The sequence below is a fragment of the Alligator mississippiensis genome, chromosome 2 (genome assembly GCF_030867095.1).
Source record: "Alligator mississippiensis isolate rAllMis1 chromosome 2, rAllMis1, whole genome shotgun sequence".
NCBI lineage: Eukaryota > Metazoa > Chordata > Crocodylia > Alligatoridae > Alligator > Alligator mississippiensis.
Window position 1 is genome coordinate 20,874,529 of NC_081825.1, and position 25,364 is coordinate 20,899,892.

The 25,364-nt window shown below is 43.1% G+C and overlaps 1 protein-coding gene across 11 annotated transcripts in view; it reads left to right on the plus strand.

Moving 5' to 3' along the window:
- The window catches only part of ADD1 (adducin 1), a 126,783-nt gene that overhangs the window by 58,579 nt on the left and 42,840 nt on the right, over positions 1 to 25,364 (plus strand). For all 11 annotated transcript variants that reach the window (XM_019478991.2, XM_059721527.1, XM_019478976.2 and 8 more), the window contains exons 2-5: positions 13,789 to 14,001; positions 15,911 to 16,073; positions 17,921 to 18,072; positions 23,005 to 23,085. In XM_019478991.2, the coding sequence (XP_019334536.1) occupies positions 13,807 to 14,001; positions 15,911 to 16,073; positions 17,921 to 18,072; positions 23,005 to 23,085 (591 nt within the window). In that variant the 5' untranslated portion in view covers positions 13,789 to 13,806. The remainder of the gene's footprint in view (positions 1 to 13,788; positions 14,002 to 15,910; positions 16,074 to 17,920; positions 18,073 to 23,004; positions 23,086 to 25,364) is intronic.

A 25,364-nucleotide genomic window follows, 5' to 3' on the forward strand; every position in this document is an offset into this window, starting at 1 on the left:
ATATACTGAGTCATGCTGAGCTGTTTTCATGGCTTGAGATGTTCTTGACTGGTGAGGCCCAGCCCAATGAACTATATGGTAAAACATAAGTAGGGGTGTACCAAAATTGCAATTGGACAATTTTTGTTGAAAATGCTGTGTGTGTTTAAAAAATAAAAAAAAAAAAAAAAAAAAAAAGTTTTTTCTTTTCCCCCATCCCTGGCTGCTGATTGAGTGAGGGGGCTGCCCTCTTGCAGCCTTTTAGCCCTGAAGCCTGGGCAGACAGGGACAGTCCCAGCCCTGCTTTTTTTTCTTGGCAGCTGCAGCTGCCCGGTCCAGCTTAGCCCATCCCATGGTAGGTGGGTGCTATGAAGGGTGGGGGACAGGGCCTAGGGGAGCAAAGCCAGGCTGGGGGGCAGCAGGGCTGCTGCAGCCTGTCACCATGTGGGACTGGGGGTGGGGGGGACAGCATGATCGAGCCATGGTGGGGGGAGTGGGGCTGGGCCGAGGAGAGCAGAGCCAGAGAAGGGGAGGGTGGGGAGCAGTAGGGTGACCCATCCCTACTCCCACAATGGTGGTGGGGGTTCTATTTTTCCCCCTGTGCAGGCCAGGGTGGGGTGAGGCTGGGTCAGGGGACACTGGGGTGGTGGCAGCCTATGTGTCCACTAGCCAATTGGAGACATGGGAGGGGCAGGTGTGATCTGCCCTTGAAATTGGAGCCTGGGGCCACAGCAAGCCCATGAAATTTGGTTCCGGGCTTCACAATTTGTATACATCCCTAATCATAAGGTCTTTTGGCTTTGGGCTAATATCATGCGTAGCTTGCAAAATAAATAAATGAAAGTTTGCACTATATATAAGGACAAAAGTTCTATTTAAAAGTATGTTTATGGAATACCTGTGCTAAAATTTGCATCAGTTTCAAAAAAAGGTATGTATCATTTCTGCATGAATTAAATCTATTTGTACTATATGCAAATTGCTACAGGTCTGTTTATTTTGAGGGCTGAATTTTTAAATTTGCTTTTCACGTCCATGTGCTCAAGGAGAACAGGAGGTGACAGTAAATGAGAGGGGAGGGGGAAAGGAGCTGCAGGGAGAAGATGTTTTGGAGGAGCGGGAAGGAAGGCAAGAGGGCTACCTGATTTCCCCAGATTTATTTTCCCTGCTGTAGCAGTGGGAGGAGGACAGATTCAAGGCAAACCTCCAATTACTAGATTGTATACCTGGAAATTTATAAGCAATTTATAAATTGTCCATATAAATTATTCGGGGGTTGTCTTATATTTGGGGTCATCGTATATTTGAGTAAATACAGTGTTTTCCTTGAATCGGAGAGCTGGATGTTAGTATGGTATGTGTGCTTGGGATTGGGGTAGAAGGAGATATTCTTGAACTGTTTTCTGATCTGTTGAAGTTCCTTCCATCTACTGTTTGAGTCCTAGTCCATAGGGTCAGCATGCTTTTCTTTTTCCAAAGTCTTGGATATTGAGCAGCTTGGAATGAAAATTCTTTTATATAGTTCGCGTTTCTGGATATTTTGTGGTTTAGATGTTAGGAGCTGAAGGAAAAGCAAGGGCAACATTGGACCCCTGATAAACGAGATGGGACAACTGACAACTGATGCCCATAAAAAAGCAAACTTGCTAAATGGGTACTTTGCATCAGTTTTTCACCAGTCCCATGGGACCCCCCCTGCCCACTGTGTGTCAGGGAGGCCCGGGTGAGGGAGATTTCTTGGCCTCCATTGTAGCTGACCTCGTGAAGGAACACCTTGACAGGCTGGACGCCCTCAAGTCAGCCGGCCCTGATGGTTTACACCCAAGGGTACTAAAGGACCTGGCAAGCATCATAGCTCAGCTCCTGGCACGGATCTTTGAGAACTCCTGGCACTCTGGTGAAGTGCCTGAAGATTGGAAGAAGGCCAATGTTGTGCCTACAAGAAAGGGAGGAAAGTAGATCTGTCCCATCAGCCTGACCTCTATCCTGGGGAAGGTCTTGGAAAAGTTTATCAAAGAGGCCATCCTTAACAGACTAGCTGACGGCAATATCCTGAGGGATACCTAGCATGGGATTGTTGCGGGTAGGTCTTGCTTGACCAATCTCATTTCCTTTTATGACCAGGTGACCTATCACCTGTACAAGGGGGAAGAGATTGATGTCGTATATCTTGACTTCAAAAAAGCCTTCAATCTGGTATCCCATGATCAGGTGCCTCTTGGCAAAACTGGCTAACTGCAGCCTCAACCTCACCACGATCCGCTGGCTGGGGAATTGGCTCCGTGGTAGGACCCAGAGGGTGGTGGTTGACGGAAGCTAATCGTCTTGGTGTGCGGTCACCAGTGGGGTCCCTCAAGGCTCTGTCCTAGGGCCTATACTGTTTAACATCTTCACCAATGATGTGGACATTGGTGTCAGAAGGAGGCTGGCCAAGTTTGCCAACAACACCAAACTCGGGTAAAGCGTCCACATGTGAGGATAGGAGGGTGATTGTCACAGGCCAGCTGGGCACTGTGAATGTATCAATTTTATCACAGGCCAACTGGGTTGTTTGATTCAGTTTCGGATCGAGGAGGCAAAGTTGGGAGTGAAGTAAAGGCAAATGTATTATAGCTTACACACACACAACAGTTAACAGAAAGATAAATGCGATAAGCAGATATTGCAGTATTAAAGAGCTAATAGTAAATAACAGATAATAACAACAGATAGATCAATTCTGTCGGAGGCCAGTTGGGCACTGCGAGGGTCTTAACCACTAGGCTGTTCAAAACAACAGACAGACATGGGTTGGCAACTTATCGATAGTCCTTCAATGCAAGGTACGCGTCAAGTGATTCCAGCAGTCAGGCATCCCCAATCGATGCTGTCTGAAGGATTACTGGGCTTGATCAGGATCCAATTCTCACTCACACCAGGAGTCTGGGGTCCAGGTGTGGAACAGAAATGACCATTCTGTTCCCTCCTTCCTGCTGGTCACCTGATGCACATGCTTTTTATACCTAGTCTTATGCTAATCTGTTGGCTTTAGAGCCACTCACAATGTTGCCTATAGCTGTTACCCTATGGGATTGAAAGGTGTTAAAAATTATCATAAAAGGTTACTACCTAGACTCGGGTTTATCCAATAGGCAAATTACAACGCAGCATCTTTAGGTTTGAAATTGACATTGCTCCGCCTAAGCCCCAACCCCTTTTAGGTTTTCTTTGAATATGCCTTCTTGGGATGTGTTTTCCTGGAACGTGTTGGGTGTGCCAGGCAGTTGGATCCAGTTTTTTATCATTAAAGCTGAACCTGGAGCAGAAACCATTAGGTCAGCTAATCTTGCATCTACAGCTTTGCCTATGGGGCCCAGTCAGTTCCACGAAGACTTAATTTTATCGTTTTGGTTAAACTTATGACAGACAAGTTACATTTGCAATTTACAAACTTACAAGCTTTATATTAACTAATATTACCTGTTTAGGAAGCACATATTTATTGCTTGTTAATCCCTCTGGTTCTGGCCGTCACAGGTGATCCAGGCAGATCTTGACAGGCTCATGAAATGGTCCGATGAGAACCTGATGGTGTTCAACACCGAAAAATGCAAGGTCCTCCACCTTGGGAGGAAAAGCCTGCAGCATGCTTATAGGTTCGGCAGTGCTATGCTGGTTAGCACTACAGATGAAAGGGACTTGGGGGTCATGATTGACCACAAGATCAACATGCTGAGGGGAAATCAGCACGGGTTTGTGGCGGGCAGATCGTGCCTGACCAATCTAGTCTCCTTCTATGACCAGGTTACGAAACGCCGGGACACAGGAGGAGGGGTGGATGTCGTATACTTAGACTTCAGGAAGGCCTTCGATATGGTATCCCACCCCATACTGGTGAACAAGTTAAGAGGCTGTGATGTGGATTATTACACAGTCCGGTGGGTGGCGAATTGGCTGGAGGGCCGCACCCAGAGAGTTGTGGTGGATGGGTCGGTCTTGATCTGGAAGGGTGTGGGCAGTGGGGTCCCGCAGGGCTCGGTCCTTGGACCGATACTCTTTAATGTCTTCATCAGTGACTTGGACGAGGGAGTCAAATGTACTCTGTCCAAGTTTGCAGATGGGGAGAAGTGGACACGCTGGAGGGCAGGGAACAGCTGCAGGCAGACCTGGATAGGTTGGACAAGTGGGCAGAAAACAACAGGATGCAGTTCAACAAGGAGAAATGCAAAGTGCTGCACCTAGGGAGGAAAAATGTCCAGCACACCTACAGCCTAGGGAATGACCTGCTGGGTGGCACAGAGGTGGAAAGGGATCTTGGAGTCCTAGTGGACTCCAAGGTGAACATGAGTCGGCAGTGTGACGAAGCCATCAAAAAAGCCAATGGCACTTTATCGTGCATCAGCAGATGCATGACGAATAGGTCCAAGGAGGTGATACTTCCCCTCTATCGGGTGCTGGTCAGACCGCAGTTGGAGTACTGCGTGCAATTCTGGGCGCCGCACTTCAAGAGGGATGCGGATAACCTGGAGAGGGTCCAGAGAAGGGCAACTCGTATGGTCAAGGGCCTGCAGACCAAGCCCTACGAGGAGAGACTAGAGAAACTGGACCTTTTCAGCCTCCGCAAGAGAAGGTTGAGAGGCGACCTTGTGGCTGCCTTTAAGTTCATCACGGGGGCACAGAAGGGAATTGGTGAGTACTTATTCACCAAGGCGCCCCCGGGGGTTACAAGAAACAATGGCCACAAGCTAGCAGAGAGCAGATTTAGACTGGACATTAGGAAGAACTTCACAGTTCGAGTGGCCAGGGTCTGGAACGGGCTCCCAAGGGAGGTGGTGCTGTCCCCTACCCTGGGGGTCTTCAAGAGGAGGTTAGATGAGCATCTAGCTGGGGTCATCTAGACCCAGCACTCTTTCCTGCTTATGCAGGGGGTCGGACTCGATGATCTATTGAGGTCCCTTCCGACCCTAACATCTATGAATCTATGAGCCTTTGATGTGATGCTGCAGCTAGTAAAGCGAGCAAAACGCTGGCTTGCATCTATAGATGCTTCTCAAGCAAATCCCGGGACGTCATTCTCCTGTTGTACTCAACCTTGGTGAGGCCGCAGCTGGAGTACTGCGTCCAGTTTTGGGTTCCACAATTCAAAAAGGATGTGGAGAAGCTTGAGAGAGTGCAGAGGAGAGCCACGCGCATGATCAGAGGTCAGGAAAACAGACCTTATGATGAGAGGCTGAGAGTCATGGGACTCTCCAGCCTAGAAACGTGCAGGGCCAGGGGTGATCTGGTGGCCACCTATCAGTTTATCAGGGGTGCTCATCAGGATCTGGGGGAGCATCTGTTCACCAGAGTGCCCCAAGGGATGACGAGATCAAACGGTCACGAACTCCACCGCAACCGATTCAGGCTGGACATAAGGAAGAACTTCTGTACTGTCTGAGCCCCCCAGGTTTGGAATAGACTGCCGTCAGAGGTGGTTCAAGCACCCACTTTGAATGCCTTCAAGACACATTTGGATGCTTATCTTGCTGGGATCCTTTGACCCTAGCTGATTTCCTGCCCCTGGGGTAGGGGGCTGGATTTGATGATCCTCCGGGGTCCCTTCTAGCCCAAATGTCCTATGAAATCTATGGAAGACAATTTCTGGGGGGAAAATGAGTGCGGTATGCAAATAAATACAGTATATACTAAAGGGAGGCAAGATTAGCTGAACTTTAGAAATCAACCCACATCTACATATGTGGACACAGAGCATGTAACAGACTTGACTTCTAGAATTAATCTTATAACTGACCTTTAAGTGGCAACCTTTTATGTCTGAATTGAATGTTGTCTTTCCTATAAACTTGTTCTTTCTTGCTAGTGAAAAAGCAATAAGCGCTTTCAGGATCTAAAAAAGTCGGTAGTTCCTAGATGTCAGATTTGTGGAACAGAATTACTTTAGCAAGACCCTGCACAATCATTTTGATGTTCCCTCTTCAGGCTGTCATCAGTCAACTTCTTTGTTTTCATTATAAAGAAAGAACAGAGAAGAAAGCAATCTTGTGTTTAATGGAGCGTCCCTCACATTAAAGACAAACATCCTTTTGAAAACAGCTTTGACCATGATAATTTTGAAAATAATTTAAAATGAAGGAAAATAGTAACAGAGCACCGTTATGTTTCCAGGTTTGATCATTCCTGCCTTAAAATAAGTGTATGAACATAGGAAGCTACATTTCTGTATGTTCTTTGAATTAAATTTTTTAGTGCATTTATTTTTTTTTAAACTATTTTGTGATTAATTCAGATTTGTTCTGGATACAAAGAAGTTGTTGGAGTTGTTTAGTTCCCATTTCGAACTAAACTCAGTAGAGTTGCTGAAATAAGGTTTTACCTGGACTTTGATCTGTCAAATAGTCTCACCTTTCTGTATTATTGTACACCAACTCTTAACATTTATTTTGTTAAAAAGTCCCCTCAGTGATATAAATCTGTTGTCCTTTCTTTTGTTTTTCTTCTCTGTGTGTGTAAAGAGATGGAATTCCTGTAATAACTGTTTTTACAAGACTGGTATAAAATAAATGTTTAAAGCTGAAGCAGTTTAATTTGTGGTCTTTAATTCTTAAATGGCAGGGAAAGTTGACCAACAAAACTTGTTAAATCATCTCAACTAATTATGGAAATAAGTAAAATAATTCTTTGCTTCTGAATAAACATAGAACTCTAGTTGTGTACAACTGTTTAATGATACTTAAAGAATTTTTACATCTATATTTAATGTATACTGAAAATTACGGGTGCACCAATAGAGATTTTCTTGGCCAGTACCAATAGCCAATTATTCACCAGGCATATTGGCTGATAGCGATCCGATAACTGATTTATTGGAGCAGAACCCAGTAGCATGCAGAGCAACACCCTGACGGTAAGTCTGTGGAGGGAAAGGATTGGAGTGGGAGGGGGCAGATGGAGGCTCCCACAATAAGGGAGGGAGTGGGGAAGAGCTGGGGCTGGGGGAGCTGTCCAGCCAGGGTGGTGAATGGGACACCAGGGCAGGGAGCGGGACAGATCAGCAGGCGACTCATCCAGAGGATCAGTGTCCCGGTGCTTAAAAATGGCGGTGGCAGCACTAGAACTAAAGCTCATCAACTGAGCTTTAGTTCAAGCACTGTTGCCACCATTTTTAAGCTCAAGGATGCTTTTAGGAGCAGAGCCAAATGGGATGAGGGTGGAGGTGGGCTGCTTGCTGTGGACTGGGTTCTCTGCCATGCTGCCTTTGCCCTGGAAGCCATGCACCAGCTGTGCTGTGTCCCCAACCTGCCTGGCAGCAGGGGCACAATTTGCTACTGCCACTGCGCAGGTAGGGGGCATGTGGCCACTGTGTGGGTCCTGGGGAAAAAGGCAGCTGGGCAGAGTGCCTTCATCACTGGGTTAGTCAAGTTCCCCTTTGCTTACTCTCCTTCTGGCCACTGTGAATCTTGCACTCTTGACTTAATAGTGTTCCTGCTTCAACAGGTGGAGTGAATGATAGCCCAGTTCCAGCTGGCCTATTGTCTACTGGGAGGTGGGAAATACAGGACTCTGGGTTCAGACCCACTTTTCCTTGACACATACTCTAATCCAGGGGTCAGTAATGTTTGGCAGGGTGCCAAAAACACCCACAACCTCGACTTGTAAGATGTTGGAGTGCCAGGGGTGGATAGTGGGGGAGCCACAAAGGGCCCAATCCTTGTTGTGGCAGCACAACCCTGGCCCTTTCCCCACTGTCCATCCCAAAGCATGTGTGCCAAGCAAAATGCCTTTGCATGCCACGCTCTAGCACCCATACTGGAGGGTGCCTACCCCTGCTCTACCCATTAAGATATCAAAAGGGTGACAATCACAATATCTACCTTCACCGTCTTAACAGAAAACAGGAAGCTAGACACCCATACATGAAAAAGATGACTTGGCTACTCAAGTCCAGGCCAGTGGTTCAAGGTTTCAAGCTGAAGGCAATTTTTCTGAATTTTGTGGTACCTCAGTTGAGAGTCTCTGCTCTGAACATTGTGTTCATGTATTTTACTTAATGGAAGACTTAATGGAAAGCTGCTGCCTCCTCTGGTGGCCATTCTTTTGAATGAAAGTGGCTAGGAATGCTTAGCTGCATAGACTACATCTATCAGATTAGGCTCTACCTGGCACAGGATTGTCAAATTTATTAATCTCAAAAAGCCCTAGGTGGAAGATACAGGTCTAGAAGTCTACACGTCTGTTCAACTCTACCAAGATGGCTGCACTTCTGAGCATGAGCAGTAACATAATTTAGATGCCCAAGTATGCTTTCTGGGCACCAGAAATCTGAAAATTTAGGCTCTTATACATAAAAGGAGTTAAGCAGGGCTTTATGAATCACTTTCTGGACCATAGGCAACTAAATTGTCATTTACATGCATAGGTGATAATTTGGATCTTGCCCTAAATGCTTAAAGTCCTTCATGCAATTGAAACCATTTCCTTTCCTTCATTATTTCCATCTACCATCCTTTACACCAGGACTGTCCAACTTTAGACTGACCAGGGGCACGTACAGTCTGGGCCAAATGCCGTGCACAGTCCCTGCTGCTGCCACTTGGTGAATGAACCTCCAGTCCTTCCCCCTGCTGCCAGGAGTCCCCTGCCTTTCCCCTGCTGTCGCCACAGAGGCAAGTCCCCTACCCCATGAGCAGTAAAAGTCCTGTCCCCCTCCCATGTGATTCCACACACACGCACGCATACACATGTACCTGCAAATCCACCCTGCTGGTGCTGCTGTATGGGTCCGCCCGGGCCATGTTTCCCTGCCTGAGAGCAGCAGCAAGTGATGAGGGGAGTGACAGCCATGTGGGAGCCTGTGGGCTGCTTTTTAATCTCTCGTGGGCTGCCAGTTAGACAGCCCTGCTTTACACCATTTCCTATTCTGGTACATCTGCCACTACTGCATATCATGTGGGCTGGCTAACTTCTGCCTTGGGTAAGAACTTTAGGATCTTGCGAATTATGCTACTGCTCCAGTTAAAAAGCGAGATTCTTAAATTGAAAAATATTGTTAAAAATCACAGAAAAGTAGGGCTGGAAGGGACCTCAGGAGATCTAGTCTAGGAGTTGACAACCTTTTACCAGCATAGGCCACAGCTTGTGACCCTTCTAGCTTCTTTGGTTGTCCCTGCTCTATGCAGAGGGCCATTCTATTACTCTCCTAATGTAGTCTCAGCTGAAAAAGCATGCCATGAAAAACTGGTGATCAGCAGTTGAGTGGCTGATCTGGCTGTGATGGTAAGCAGCCGTTAGCCAGACCAGGGATGGCTGCAGCAAGCACAACAGATTAGACAACTGAGTCTTAGTGTACCATTAATACATCAGGCCACATCCAATCTCTTTGCAGGCTGGATACAGCCCATGGGCCATAGGTCGCTGACCCTAATCTTATCCAACCCCCTGCTCAAGATGGGCTAAACCAGGGGTGGGCAATTATTTCAGGCAGAGGGCTGCTTACTAAGTTTTGGCAAGCCATTGAGGGCCGCATGACAGGCAGCCAGGGGCAGACAAATACTAATTTTCTAAAGATTTTAGGGGCCCTGTGGGCCGGATAGAATGGCTTGGCAGGCCGCACCTGGTCTGCGGGCCACATTTTGCCCACTTCTGGGCTAAACTCTCCTTGTTAAATGTTTTAACCTGCTCTCAGGAACTTCCAAGGTTGGATATTGCACAGCCTGTCTGCACAGCCTGTTCCAGTGCTCAACCTCCCTCAGTGAGAGAGTTCTGCCTAGTATCCAACCTTCATTTCCCTTGCTTGAATTTAAGACTTGCCCCTTGCAGCCACGTAGACTGTTCTATCTCCATTCCTCATGTAACCACCTTTTAAATATTTGAGGACTGTTATTAAGACCCTCTTCAGTCTTCTCTTCCCTAGACTAGATTATTCCTGTTCTTTTAACCATTTAGCTTTAAATCCTGTTTCCTAGACCTCTGATCATTTTTGTTGCTGCATTGAATTTTTTCCAATTTGTCTACATTTTGAAGCATGCATCCCTAATGTGGACAAAGTACTCTGGGTGTGAGGGCCTTACCAGTGCCCAATTTAAGCAGAAGAATCCCCTCCCTTGACTTGCAAGTGACACTCCTGTTAATACAGCTCAGCGTGGTTTTGGGTGGTCAGGTTCTGTGAGGTCCAGTACCTTTTCTGAAGTACTGCACCCTAGCCAGTCAGTTCCAGAGCCAGTATTTGTACATGTAATTGTTCCATCCAAAGTGCATGGCTTTGCCCTTGTCCTTACTGAATTTCACTTGATTGATTTCAGAGAATTTCTCCAATTTTTCAAGGTCATAATCATACCTTCCAGAGTGCCTGCAACTCTGCCCAACTTGGTGTCATCTGCAAATTTTTTAAATGTATGCTCAATCCCATCCTCCAGATCATTAATGAAGATACTGTATTTTGTGACATGCAGCATGTCCCCAAATAAGATACTTTTTTTTTTTCAAAGTCTCTGAATGAAGAAAAAGGGTTTTTTTCCTTGAAAATACAGGAAGTAACAATAACTGAGTAGAAGCTTCTGTAAGTGGCAGGACTGGTGGTTCTGTTTTGTTACATGTACCTGCCCTTTAAATGGGTTTCCACTTGGAGACCAAAAACTGTCATGATAAATTTCATCTGCTTTGATTCCTATAGTGCTATATAGTTTGCTCAAATACAGATCGCCTGAGGGAGGAAGGACATTTAGTTCCTGAAAGCACGTCTAATATCTCTCCCAAATGTATAGTTTGTCCAATAAAGTGTATTACGGAGCATATCCTGATTACTGTTCAAAAGCATTCAGTGGTTCCTATTTCCAAGGCCATAAAGTTAGGTTTTTTTCACAGCTTGTGTATGAAAGTGATCTTGGTATAAAGGTAATTTGAAAGCTCTCTTCAAAGATCATCTTCCTGCCAGGTTTTAGTTTTGCTGTCAGAGTCCTACGACAGCACTGAAGCAAGTGCGCCAGCAGAAGCTGCTTGTAGCTGCCACAGGTGTATTCTGTGAGTTCTGCAGGCTCCAAGTACAGTTAGTTCTGCTGTACCATTGGGACTGTTCTAGTTTTCAGCACTGAAGCTGTACAGGATGCTCACGCCCTCTTTCTTGGGCGATCACAGATTAAAGCATGTATGTGAGTGGCTTATCATTGCACTTCAAGTTTTTCTCCCTCCCTCCCTTCCTTCTTGAGAGAAAACAGCAGCTACATTTCGTCTTGTCCTCATAAAGGAGACTAGTTTTCAGAGTGCCCTGTACCTGGCACACACCCCTTCCTGCAAAGGGGTCAGAAATAAAGGTTCTTGGTATCAAACCTCCTCTTAAAAAACAAAAATGAAACCCACAAAGTAATGTCAGCTCTTGGCCTGCTTTCTTCAGGGTGGATAATAATCTATTTTATTGCAGTTAGTTTTGTAATGTAACTATATTATTCTTAAAAAGCTATGTAAAATTATGACACACCAATCTTAATGCCTATATTATGATCTATTTAATAAAAATATGAACCAATACATATTTGCTCGGAATTTTTTAAAAGAAATTCAAATCACTGAATCACTAATTAATCATCTGGAACTAGTTTTTGACAGCAGGGGTAAAGAAAATCTTTTCTTCATTCAGTTCATGTAATTCAAGTTATTGACTAGTTCACTCAAATTTGAGAAATAATTTGGGATTTTATTATTTAAGGTAATTTTATTTAGCTAATCAAAAATTCTGTTTTACGCTTTTCTAATGAAATTCCAAATAGAATTTGAGACAAATATTAAACCAAACAAAATGAGACAAAGAAAACGTATCATTTAGTGAATTTCAAATAAATTCATATTAAGGTGTATAACCAGTGTGATAAAGATGCATAGTTATAGTTGATTATTCTAGTCAGAAAAAGAAGTGCTCAATTCAGTAAGAAGAGTCTGTTTATCAGCATGTTTCCATGATTATCAACATTTGTTTAAGAAAAATAAAAAATATAAATGTGTATACCAAGGCTTCTGCTTAAGGTTTTCTGCTTGATGATTTAAATTATGTTTATATTTTAAATTATTCCACCTTACTTCCCTGCATCTCTATTAAAGGGGCAGGTTTTTCTGCTCCTTTTTCTCCCTTTCTTTAGGGAAAATAATAGTAGGCCCTGTTACCCTGTTGTTGGTTGGGGGGGTTTTACAGGGGAGCAGAATCTCTGCCTGAAATCGGGGGGGGGTTCAAGCATCGAATATGTTTCGTAGATTTCATAGACATTAGGGCTGGAAGGGACCTTGGAAGATCATTGAGTGACTGTATTATAATTCTGACATTCTACTGATGAATATGAGCTATTATGCATCAAACATCTGCTTTGCAACTGAGGAATCTACAGTATGTAGTGATTTCTTTAAAAAGTTGCTTTGTCCGGTTTTACAGATAGGTGGAGGAAAACCCTGCGTTGCTTCTCCAAAAAGCTTAGATTTAGACTAGATAGACAATGCAGTGCAAATAACATTATAAGCTAGACAATCAGGTATTGGAGGGTCCAGTTTCGGGAATGCTTCAGAGTTGGTTTTATTTTATTTAACTGGCTTTCAGGAAATCTCTACCAGAGTGTTTTCAGAAAGGATTTGAATGAAGGTTGTGATGTTGTTATATACAGGCAACCTATGTAATATTGAGGTAGCAGGCTGGGTGTAAAAGGAAATGGGTGGGGTGAGCAGCACCAGCTAAACTTTCATGCTTTGTCAAGTATGCCTACAATTATTGTGTTACCCTGGACAATCTTAGATAAATCTCAAGATATTCTCCCCCTCCCCCCCCACCAGCTTTTCACAAAAACACTCTAATGCTGTAGTGAAGGCTTCTGTTACAAGCCCAAAATAACTGTAGATCTGTGAAAAGCAAATACCAGATTTTCACATTTGTATTTTTGGATATATTTTCTTAAATTATTTTTGAGAGTTATTAGTGTTTTGCGGTATGTTAACTCTTCAGTGTTAGCAAGAATATGCAGTATAGTTTTAATGATTCTTGAGTTTCAAATGAATTAAATCAAGTTTTTATAAAGCTGTATTAAATACAGTGTTCACTTTGGCCTTGAAGAAGTCGGACCAGGGCATTTTGGAGACTTTAAAGATGATGAGCTCCAGTAACTAAATAACTTCAGTAGGATTCATAGGAGCTCTGTAGTTCTGAAAACAACGTCTGATTTTTAGTAATTGTTTGTATAAAAGGCTGTAATTATACAATAACAATTTTCTGTTATCATATAGCTCCAAGAAGAGCTACTTTAGCCCGTTCAGACATGCACCCATTTAAAAATGATTAATTTTTAAGTAAAGTATACTTTTGGGCTATCTGAGTTTCATTTTACTTTGGAGTATGTACTTTTTCCACATGGGGAAAAAAAGAAACATTTTTTAGCTTGTAAAATGTTGTACTTTAAAATATGTCATCTCGTAGTTTGTTGCTGTTGGAACAGGAATATACTAACACGTGCTGCTAAAAGAAATCCTCATGAGTAATTTCTGTTTAACAATAGCAAGACACTCTCGAGGGACAATAGTATGAAAGAATTTTTCCAGTAAATTGTCAGTTCTTCAGTAAACTGCATTTAAACTGTTAAATATAAACCATTACATTTTAAGTGTCTTTTAAATATGTGCATTTACCCAGTCTGCTATCTAACTGTACAACTGTGACTTGTGCACTGTGCACTCCAGAATCATTTTGTTCTTTTTTCCTTTAACATAACAAATGCACACCTGAACACGGATGTTTACTGCTGTTTCAGGGCTTGTTTAATCATGTATCGCTATTTATAATTTCCCTTTCATTTGATTTTTCTGTAGGACCCTTAAAACTGTGCTATGAATGGTGATTCTGGTGCAGCGGTGGTGACTTCACCACCCCCAACAACAGCCCCTCATAAGGAGAGGTATTTTGATCGAGTTGATGAGAATAACCCAGAGTACCTGCGAGAGAGGAATATGGCACCTGACCTTCGTCAAGATTTCAACATGATGGAACAAAAGAAGAGAGTCTCCATGATTCTGCAAAGCCCAGTAAGAAAATACAGTGACTATCTTTAGCGAGAGAGAGAGATTATATTCTTTAAATTACACCACAACGTGTTTCACACTTTTGTAGAAATTTGAGAAGCCTAAGGCTTTTTTTTCATAATCTAGTCTGTCTCCCTGTCCATTTAAAAGTGTTCTTTGTAGTATAATTTTTTGTGTGTTATCCAGTATAATCTTGATTGTTGCAAGTGATGGGTCTTTGCTCAGACAGTGACTGCATACAAGCATTCATTTCCACCACTGAAAATGATTCAGGAAGAGGGAACTTTACAATATCCCCTCTTGTACAAGCATTCAGCCTGCAGCTGCCCCCTCTCCCCTGCTTCTTATGCCTTTCCAAGACCAGAGTGATTCCAATTTAGGGAAAGTGTTGGCTGTTCCAGTCTTCCCCTTCTTGCGGGGCCTGGAGCAGCTGGGTGCACGAAGCAGGCAGGGGGCTCATGGCACTCCTTCCTGCTCAGCTCCTGGTGCCAGGGACTTTTGGTTTGTGAGGAGCTAGTGCAGGGCAGCTGCTCCTCGCATCCTGTCCTGGTCTACAGGAGATGTGGGAGCAACTACCCCCCATGCCTTCTTCACCTGATCTCTGGGAGGCACAGCAGCCTCATTCTTGTGGGAGAGTTTCTTCCAGGAATAACTTCTTGCTGGTTGGAGTTTGAGCTGCCATTTGGAACTCTCGGAACTGCTATTTTTGTTCCAGATGAAAGAGCTGTAACATCTGTATGCTCATGGTTTCTACTGGGAGAACAGCAATTCTCCCAGGAAAAAGGAGCATCTTTACATGGCCATTGCCACACACTCACTCTTGGGTTAAAGACCAAACAGAAGTCTTCCTCAGTTTCTTCATAATTTCATCCTTTACTCCTGCTTGAATTTCCATTCTTCCATTTTAAATATCTCCTTTCTTATTAGTGTTTGCATCAGATAATTGATAATTACTACAACTCTTTAATTGTTGTTTAACCAGGCCAGAAATATTTTTTCTGCTTAATTTTCCCTTTCCCTTATAACTTCGCATATGCAATAGACTTATTCTGAAAGGATAGCCATGGGCTAAAATGTGATTGATTTAAAATTTGTGGTATTTAGAGATGTCTCCTTGATGAAATGCATGTTCTTTGCTAAAATGGCATTCCTTTCTTTTTGCAGTTTAGTCATTGCATAACTACTGAGTGGGTTTAGAGAGAGAACCTTTTGTGAAATGTCTTTATTAAAAAGAATTGGGATGCACATTTGTGATGTTTTAATTATGGTTGTCACCTTTCAGATGGGCAGCAGCCGTATTGTACTGATCTGCCTGCTAACACCACTGTTCTAATTCATTCCACCGCCTCCTAAGCTTTTTCTTTCCACTTCATGTCTTACCAGTCTCCTTCCCAAATGAGGAATAGAAATAATAGTAACAGTCGTGGGAAACTTCTTGTGCCAGAAAAAGGAAAAAAACTGCAAACAAACCATAAAAACTAGAGTGTAGGCACAGCCTTAGATACGAGTAGCTATTTTCTTCTCTGTTCTTGGATGCCTTAATGGTTACTAGTACTCCCTCCTTCTCCTTGAGCCTTCTCAAGGTGATTGCATCTCCTGCCTATTGTTCCAGGAATGCTTCTTGTAAGCATGCCGGAATTTCCCTGGTACCTAAAGTGAATTTTCCAAATTCATATTGCCCTTCGGATGCCCCAAATCTCATGCAATCTGGAATTTCAAAGAACAGAGTTTTAAAAGCAGCAGCACAGGCCCAGTAATTTTGCCTCCACTTTGACTGTAAGGAAGAAATGGGAAGGTGTATACAAGGCTTTCATCTGAGGAGTGCTAAAAAAGAGGCAAGGGAAAGAGTGTGAGTAGTTTTTAAGTTCTTCAGCTATATCATATTTAACAACTTGCAATATTTTATTGGTAGGCATTTTGTGAAGAGTTGGAATCCATGATCCAGGAGCAGTTTAAGAAAGGAAAGAACCCAACAGGCTTATTGGCTTTACAGCAGATTGCAGATTTCATGACAACTAATGTACCAAATGTGTATCCAGCGGCACCCCAAGGTGGAATGGCTGCCTTAAACATGAGTGAGTGTACACTGGTCACTTCTAATAGAGAGAGTCTGTAGTTCTGTAATGGTATTTGAATTATTATTAGGAACATTTGAAGTGAAGGCACAGTTCTGTGAAGAAGCTGAAATGCCATCCGTTTTGTTCAAAGAGATCTTGTAAAAAATATAACAAGTTAATTAACTTGTAAATGCTGGAACAACATGAAATATGGTGATTCACATGCATTTTCTATATTAAAAGCCCTTTTAAGCATGACATATTAATTGAAAAATATCCTCTTGCTAATAAATCTGCAGTATATTTGGATAATGCTGTCAATGTTTAAATGTTTTCCAAATGGACTATCCAATGGAAAGTGAAATGCTCATTATCAATGGTCCAGTTAGCAAAGGCTAGGAAGTTATACCCCTTGTGAAAGTAATTATTTTTGCCCTTTACACTGTCTTTGGTTTTCTTCTTTCAGTAAGAGCTACAGGAAGGAAAGGCGTATATCATCTATAGCCAACAGTGTTTTCTTTCTCTTGTTTACAGAGTTTAATTATGTTCACAAATGTTTTAAAGTGGAACTATATTTGGGAGTTGCTTGATTGAGCAGCATAGCCAGGGTTTTGGTTTGTTTCTGAAACATTTTTAAGGTCCTTGCAACATTGCAAAATGGAGCTCTTTGTTTAGGGTCATGTCACACTAAATTGTTTTGTACAGTTCTAACTGCAGTATAGTAGCATCCATAATAAAATTTGGCATAATCCTTCCTCCTCCGAGTGAGCACACTTATTTCTAATAAGCAAGTATGATTCAGTATCAAATTAAATGAACAGTTGCTGATTTCCAGGCATACAACACGTTTTTCCATTTGATAAAGTGAAATATGAGTGCTTATATTTTCCAGGGTCAACCTAGATTATTATTTTGGATGAATTTGTTCCATTTCTAAGGTTTGAATTTGAGACGCTGACAAAATACTATGTTCATTGGGGTGGGCTAAGTCCAGCCCACAGACTGGATCAGGCCCGCAGTGGACTCCATTTCCCAGCAGCCCCTGTGGCGGCGGCTCCTTCTGGCTGCCACCACCAGACCCAACCCCATTGCCTTGGCACCCCAGCCTATCCATCCCATGTCCACCACCGGGGATAGGACCTGTGCCAGCCGGATGTGTGGCCAGGCAGCTGAGATGGGCCTGTGGCTGAGAGTGAGATGGGCAGGCAGGGCCAGGAAGACCCTGGGATCTTGTGGGAGATCAGTGCCGGGGCAGAGCCATGATTCATTGCCAGCACATCCCTGCAATGAGCGTAGGTTCTGCGGGCAAGGGCATGCAGGAAGCAGATCTCAGTTCTGTCCTGGCTTCGGCCCTGCGCTGTCACTGCCTCAAGATCCCCACCTCAGTCCTGGAGCAGCTCCGCCACCTGCCTGTGCCACTCTGGGCCGGTCTCCATGGAGCCCCCAGGAGCAGTGTGGCCATGACTGTGCAGGGCCAGGCCCAGGGCAGAGCCCTGGTCCCATGCTGTCACAGCCCCACCACTCTCTGGGAAATGGAGTCTGGCCACTGGCTGGATCTGCCATTTTGCCCACTTCTAAGTACATGGTGTTGGTGTCATCTTCATATTTTAGGGAAGCAAGCTAATGCTAGTTTGACTCTACAAGGAATAAGTCACCTCAAATATGTTACTATTGTAAAGTGTGAAAATAGAAGAATAATGGCTTGCTAGTAACCAGACTGTAGCACAAATTTCTTTTGGTCATCCAAACAACTAAGCAACAGCATTACAAGAACAATCACTGTGGTTTTTATGCTATGTTATATTTTAATTGCTGTAATGAGCACACGATTTCCATGTGCTTTTTCTTCTCTTTTTTCCATTCAGGTCTTGGCATGGTGACACCAGTGAATGACCTCAGAGGGTCAGATTCAATTGCTTATGAGAAAGGGGAGAAGTTATTGCGATGTAAATTGGCAGCTTTCTACAGATTAGCAGATCTCTTTGGGTGGTCACAGCTTATTTACAATCATATAACAGTGAGTATTGGATCAACAGATAACTAAACAATTTCCCCAAACATAAGGGGAAAGTATATCTGCCACTAGTTTAAAACAGAAGTGAAGTGGTGTTGAAAGCATTAGAATAGTGAAGAGATTCATCACTGCATCTCAAGAATTAAGAATAGAACAAGTTGGTTGTCAGCCAGTTTATCCTGAATAGAGTCTTAAGAGACTGTACATGAAAGTCCTCATGATGAAAAAAGGTTTTTGAAAGCTCAATCTTGTAGTGTCTTAAATTAATGGATAATTTTATTTGCAATTCTGTAAAGTAACTTTTTAGGGCTCTCAGTGTAATAAAATGTCTGTTTTATTAGGCAATCAATTAAATATTATTGAAAATGATGAAAATTCCTGTAAATTCTCGTAACCCTTTATGAGAACCAGAAAACCCTGGTACCTTTGATCTTTAAACAGTGGGACTACTTAGCTTAGTATTCTGTGCCAGCTATCTCCATTGTGACTGAATGAGTAATTACTGGCATCTGTAGTAATAATTCTTAACAGAATGACTAGCAGTGCAGGAAGGTTTCATATGTCAGATGAGGAACCAACATGAATATCATGAATAAAGCCACAGCTGTAGTGGACAACCTAATCTATTGTCTTTATAACAGAACTGAATTGTTTGTGGGTTTTCCAAATGTCTAAGTTGTTGGGGGGCTTTTGTGTGCTACAGAGGTGGTCCTTAAAATGTTTTAATTTGCTTTAAAAACTGGTTTTAGTATTTCAAATAATAATGACTTAATTATTAACAGTAATTTATTTACTTGATAATCCAAAATATTTAATGGACAGAAGGCAGGGCAGCATGGCACCTTATAGACCAATTCATTCAGAGACGCATGAGCTTTCTACTTAGATGCTATCTAAGCAGAGAGCAGGGATACCAAATGGAAAGGAATAAATTAATTTAAATTCAAAGAATAGGCAAAGGGAAAGGAAAAGAAAGCTGAGAGGCAAAGGTGGGTTGAAGAAATCAAAAGGGATGAACGAAGTAGTTAACTCATTGAAGGGCATAGGAGTTACCAAAATAGTGGACAGCTTTAGTGGACAGTTTACAGAAAAAAATGGTAATCTATACCTGCATCACTTCTCACAGATAAGAAGAAATGTGAATGAGATGAAAAGGAAGCTTAGAAAACAGGTTTGGGAATGGGTTTCTAAGCAGACGGTTCAGTCTTAGAAGAAGGTGTGAATACATTTGTGAAAATATATACAGAGATATGTCTCTGAAAGCTGACATCACTGTCGGAAATGTTGGAAATGTGAGTATGTAAAGAAGCCTATGGTAAAAAGGCAGGCATGGGCTGCATCAGGTAGGCTCTCTAAAATAAGGACAAAATGTTTTGAAGTTAGTCTATGATGGAATGATGAACCAGTGAAGTGGGGAGCATTGTGAAAGAAACTGGCACTTGAAGGTGTGATAGCATTTTGAGTGGATTGTAGAGATTTAGGGAGCATTAGAAGATCCTGGAAAAGAGAGCTGCAGCAACTGAAACAAAATAGAATTCTCACTTGGAAGAATTTGACTATCAGCACAAAAAGAAACAGGCAACATTTTAGAAGGGTGCAGGAATAAAACAGGACTTATCCAATGCCTAGAAGGGATGTGAAAGAAGAGGAAAGGGCAGATCATAATCCCCCATTTATGAAGAGGATGGGTTTGTTTTCAACCACAGTGGCAAATAGAATAGTGGGTTGCATTTAAATGGAAAACTTTTCATTTTTTGCCATGTCAAGCAGGAGATGACACCAAATCATCCTGGCACGTATGTCTGAGTATAACAAATCTCATTAAGAGACTGCATTCTAGGGCAAAATTGGCAACATTTTAAGGGAAATTTGCCCAATATAGAATTGCTAATCTGTTACTTTACTGTAAACATTTTAAAGCTTTTCAGATGAGATGTGAGGTCAGTGTGTGAGTTGACATGCACATTGTCAGTTCTGAGTTGATGTGTCATAAGGATGCGCTTGGACCTAGCTTCACATATCTGTGGCAACATTTTTAAAGCTTTCAGGCTGTGACATCCCAAGGATCTCATCCCCCTCTTAGGGGAAAAGCCAAACAATTCTTTTTTACTCATTGTTTTCTTTTACTTAGAACTTGGCAAAATAGGAGCCTATTTTTACTGGGTTCTAAGTAAAAAATAACCTTTGGGTAGAAAAACTAACCAAGCTGCTTGTGATCATTTGTTGTTTTGAGAGAGGCATTTCTGCAAGTCATTATACTGTAGATTTTTTTCAGATGTCTGCATCAGAATAATCCTGGCAATAATTCAGTAGACAAATATTGTGACAGTGGGTGAGAAATGTTGCATTCTGTAATAGTGTATGTTCAGACCATTGTACAATGTATTTATTTATGTATTGAAATAATTAAAATAGGCATATATTCACTGTAGATTAATGAGTAGAAATATTTGTAGGAATCAGGTTACTTACTTGGTACTTTCAGTATTAAGCTGGTTTGTCATGACCAGTAATTGTGGTGGGGTTAATAACAGCAGTAAGCCACTCCATGGCCACCACTAGGAGACTGCTAATATGCTAACTTATGGTGTGTACCAGCAATTATAATACTTCAGGAGAAGTGCCTTTAACCATCTGAGACATGTACAAACTGTCTCACTGGAATAAACTATGTGAGGCCTGAAGGAGTTTATAACATTGCAGATTTTGAAACTATTGAATGTTAATAAATGTTTATCCTTTCTTCATGGAAAGTTAATCTGCATCAGGAATGTTTTAAAAAAACACCTAAATAAACAGCTAGGAAAATGTACCAAGTGCCTCTTTTCTAATTTAGTCTTACTATTTCCACTTCAGATTCAACCTTCTAATTTCTGTTGAGCTTTTCTTTTGCCTGCTTCCCACTCCTTTTCTAGCAGTTCCTTGCTGTCAGCTGGCATGTTTGAAAGTTAGCTTTTCAGTTTAAAATCACAAATGCAAAGTTGCTTGTGTCCCCAGTAGATGTTTTAATAGAAAAGCTGTTAAGAATGCTGCCAGCCATCTGTGAGGGGCTGCTATGGAGGCAGTTCTGAATGTAACCGATTCCTTTCTGAAGACACAGACCTGTCTTTGCCCGTTTGCTTTAACTGAAGCACATGCCTACCTCCAGGCTGTGGTTCCAGGGCCCATATCTGGGAGAGAAATCAATCACTTACATTTTTATGTATGGTCTTTTTGTCTTATGGGCCAGCATCAGAAGATATCAGTTTAGTTCTGACATCAAAGAGGAGATAACTCATGTTGCTGTGAACTGGCTCTCCCTTTACCTTTCAGCAAAATAGTTCTTTGCATATAGGGTAAAACATGCACATGGGGTAACATATGTTTTTAGTTCCACCAGGGGCAATTGATAGGCTGCACTTTGCTTCTGAGTGACTGATGGCAATGTCAGTTGAAAGAAGCCACATTTTTATTGCCACGATTCTTCTATCACTGTTTTCTATACCTCTTTTCAAATGAGGTATATAAGTATATGTATGTATTTCATCATCTGGACCAAAAGGATCTGGGGAAAAAAGGGCACTTATTTCTTCAACCTGCTGGAATGAAGGAGAAAATTTTAGTTGGGCATATGAAAGGGTACCCCAGTGTGCTGGGAAGGGATATTTTATGCTAATGCATTGGTTATTTCGGTAGATTTGAATATAAATCTGGTGATTTAAGCTGGCATGAATACACTTCTGATCTACAAAACAGAATGTTAGAAATAAATTCTCACAGCAGTCTGAAATGGCCAGTTAGTCACATTTACTCCTTTTCTTCTCCTATTGCTGTAGCAAGCAACAGCATAGGTTAAAATAGCTGACTACAGGAGAGCCCTACACTGGCAGTGATTTGAAGTCCACTTCCTCTGCTGTCCACTAGCTGGCTGGTAAAAGGGAAGGAAAGGCAACATTGGAAGCGTTTCATGGGCAGAGCATGAATAGCATGAGGAAATCCTGTACCTTCTAACATGGGACAAATTTTGTGGAGTACTAACGCTGTGGGATACAGTACTGCTTCTCTGATACTAGCCATCCCATACCTTATTAGACAAGCATTCTATCTAGCCAGGTATTTATCTAGCTCTTGTTACTACGGGGACTTGAGCACCTTCTTAGCATCTTAATTACAGGCATTTCTCGGACTTAGGACACAGTTGGTTCCTGAAAACCAAGTCTTAAGTCAAACATTGTAACTCAGAACTGATTTTTCCCATAGGAAACAATATTTAAATGGGGGATTAGTTCCTGAACCAAGGCCCGATACCCTGTTTTCACAAAATATAACCCAGAATTTTGTACTCAGTCAATTATAGATGAGTAATATAGCTACATTCATGTATTTATACTGTAAATAGCCATCATATTGATTTGGAAGGACTTCTTCGAGGTGACTTTGTTGGACTTCTTGAAGGGCTCTTGGTTGGACTTTTTGAAGGGTTCTTGACTGTAGTCTTCTTAGAAGTCTTGGCTGCAGGTTTTTCTGGGGTGTTGGCTGCTTTTTTAAAGAAACTGTCCAAGGAAGTCTGGGCAGATGTTCTCCAGGGAGATGGGCAATGCAGCGAACTTGTTCGCTGCTGTGGCATCGTGTCAGATCAAGCATTGCAAAGTGGGAACTGACCAGAAAGTTGAAACAGGGTGTCAATTTATAAAAAAATTGTAAGTGCAAGACATTGTAAGTCAAGGACAGCCTGTACACTTCGCTCTTTTACTGACCTGAAGATCTTTAATTGGCACCTCCCATTTGGTCCTACTGGACATTGGCCCTATTAACAAAACCTTTCTAGATTAATAAATTTTGTCAATTAGAGAAAATATGACAAGGCTACTTACTAATAATTGTAATTGTATTGTGTATTTTTGGTTCTTATAGTTCTTCATTGTAAAGTTTTAACTCTCACTGTTGTGTTCTTAGGCCAGAGTAAATTCTGAACAAGAACATTTCCTCATTGTACCTTTTGGACTTCTTTATAGTGAGGTTTCTGCATCCAGTCTGGTAAGCATGCTAAATTATTTTTATAACACCAGAAGGTAAACATTAAGTTTTTGAGTGCTTGTGTATATCTATGTCTATGCTTATCTAGGTTATGTCATAGGGACTATGATCTGATCAGGTTTTCTCTTATTGTGGTTGTATGGCAAGAATAGCTAGGTTGTGTGGTTCTTGAGCCAACCTTATGACTAAGGACCTACATAAATTGTGGCGAGAATAACTAATTTTTGTGGGTTGGTCAAATCATAAAAAAAGCAAATTTTACAGATATTTCCTGAATGTGCTGTGCCAGCCCTGCCCCTTGGTGCTGATTGGCAGATTGGCCTCAGTGGGAGAGAAAGGATGAGGGGTGCAGCTGCCATCTTGTCTGTTGGTTGTCCTTGCAGCCCCACCTCTTGGCACTGATTGGTGGAGAGGCCCCAGCAGGGGGAGGAGAGACCAGGGGTGGCTGCCATCTTGTCTGCTGCCCTTTGTGCCACCCTTCCAGCCTACACATTCCTTCTGCCCCTGCTATTCCTCCCCCACAGCAGGCTGCAAGGCCAGGCTGCAGCAGTGAGGACCACTGGGGAGCCAGCATTTTATTTTTATTACCTTTTTTTAGTTGATTTTTGTGGACAATCCTGGATTTTGTGGTTTCCATGGAGTTGTGAATTGAGTAGACCTCTATTTATGACGTACACCTGCTTCATAGTATCTTCATAGTGATTTCGACACATGAAATGTTAAATACTTCTGTTGCCTTTTAAACCTTTCTGAATTACAGAACCACAAGAGACTTGCATTAATTAAACATATTCCCAGTTCCAGATCTTTTAAAAAATTACCTAAGAGCAGGCCCAGATCTAACACACTGGGGCTGCAGTCATAGACAACCACAAACTGAAGTTGGCATGGTTGTGTCAAAGGAAATAATTTGGTTTTGGAAATAACTTTGGTCAACTGTGACTTTGAGAAACTGCTAGTGGGGAGGGTAATGAATAGAACTAGGAGAACGAAGAAGTTGCATCAAATGAGAAGCTATTGCTGTTTCTCACACCCTCATTTTCAGATACTATCGGTTTCCTTGGTCAAATGAGATAATGTGGTAAAGCCAATACTGTAACTAAAAATATCTAAAAAATAAGGCACAGGTGTGCAAGACTATATTAGTTTTCCCTAGTATTTGGGAATGTTCTAGTACTAATTCTGAAGCCTGAATATCACAGCACACCTCCAGATAGGACATAATCTTGTGTGGGACCATCCTTGGGGAAGTTGGAAGAATTTAGTCCCAAGGATACTATTTTACTTGTGATTATAGTGACTGTAGGTGACAAACTAGATCATGGGTTTTCAGCCTTTTTTAATAAGTGTACCCCTTCTGACTCAAAATTTCAGCTCCTGTACCCCCTTATTTTTTTCTTGTTTTTAAGGAGAGGCTCAGATTGAGGCTCCTGCAGTGTGGGAGGGAGTGGGGCTAGGGCAGGTGCTGCACAGCCAGGGCAGGGTGCAGGATGGAGCCACAAGCGGCTCGTCCAGAGTGCACGGGGATGGGGGGGCAGCTCCTGCTACTGTGCACAGCTCAGGAGGGCATGGGGGGTGGGGCAGGCTGGGCTGCCTCAGTGGTGAGAAGGGAGTGCGCTCAGGGCTGGTGGCAGTAGCACTGGAACGAGGTTGGGAGGGGAGGGGGGCTATGGCAAATTTTGGACTGGTTGCAGCACCCCCCCCCCAAGCCCCACTCCCATAGGCCCCTGCAGTGAGGGTGGGAGTGGGGCGGGGCAAGCACTGCACTGCTGGGAGGAGCCCGAGACTGAGCCACACGCACCCTGGGAGAGCATGGGGGGCTGCATGCCCCCAGGCCTGTGTGTGGAGCAGATTGGGCCCAGGGCAGTGCTGGGCTCTTCCCAGTAAGGGGTTGGGCTGGGCTGCACTTGGGGTGGGTGGCGGTGCTGGGAGAGTGGCAGAGTGGCTGCAGGCACCCCAGAATTCGCTGTAGCTCCTCCAGTCCCCATCCCAGTGCTGCTTCTGCCCACCCCAAGCACCCCCAAGTGCAGCCCAGCCCCCTCGCCAGGAACAGCCTGGCGCAGCCCTGGTCTCAGCCTGCCACACACTGCCCACACAGATCCCAGGGGTGGCATAGCTGCGGCACTGCAAGGGGAGCCAAGTGGGGAGGGAGCTTGCACGTGGTGGCTGCCACTGCCACTCACCACTAGCTATTGGCTGAGGGCAGCAGCCTGGTGGCCAGTCAGTAGAGCAGGCTGGGGAAGGGGGCAGGGAGGCGCCATGCCATGTGGGGCTGGAGG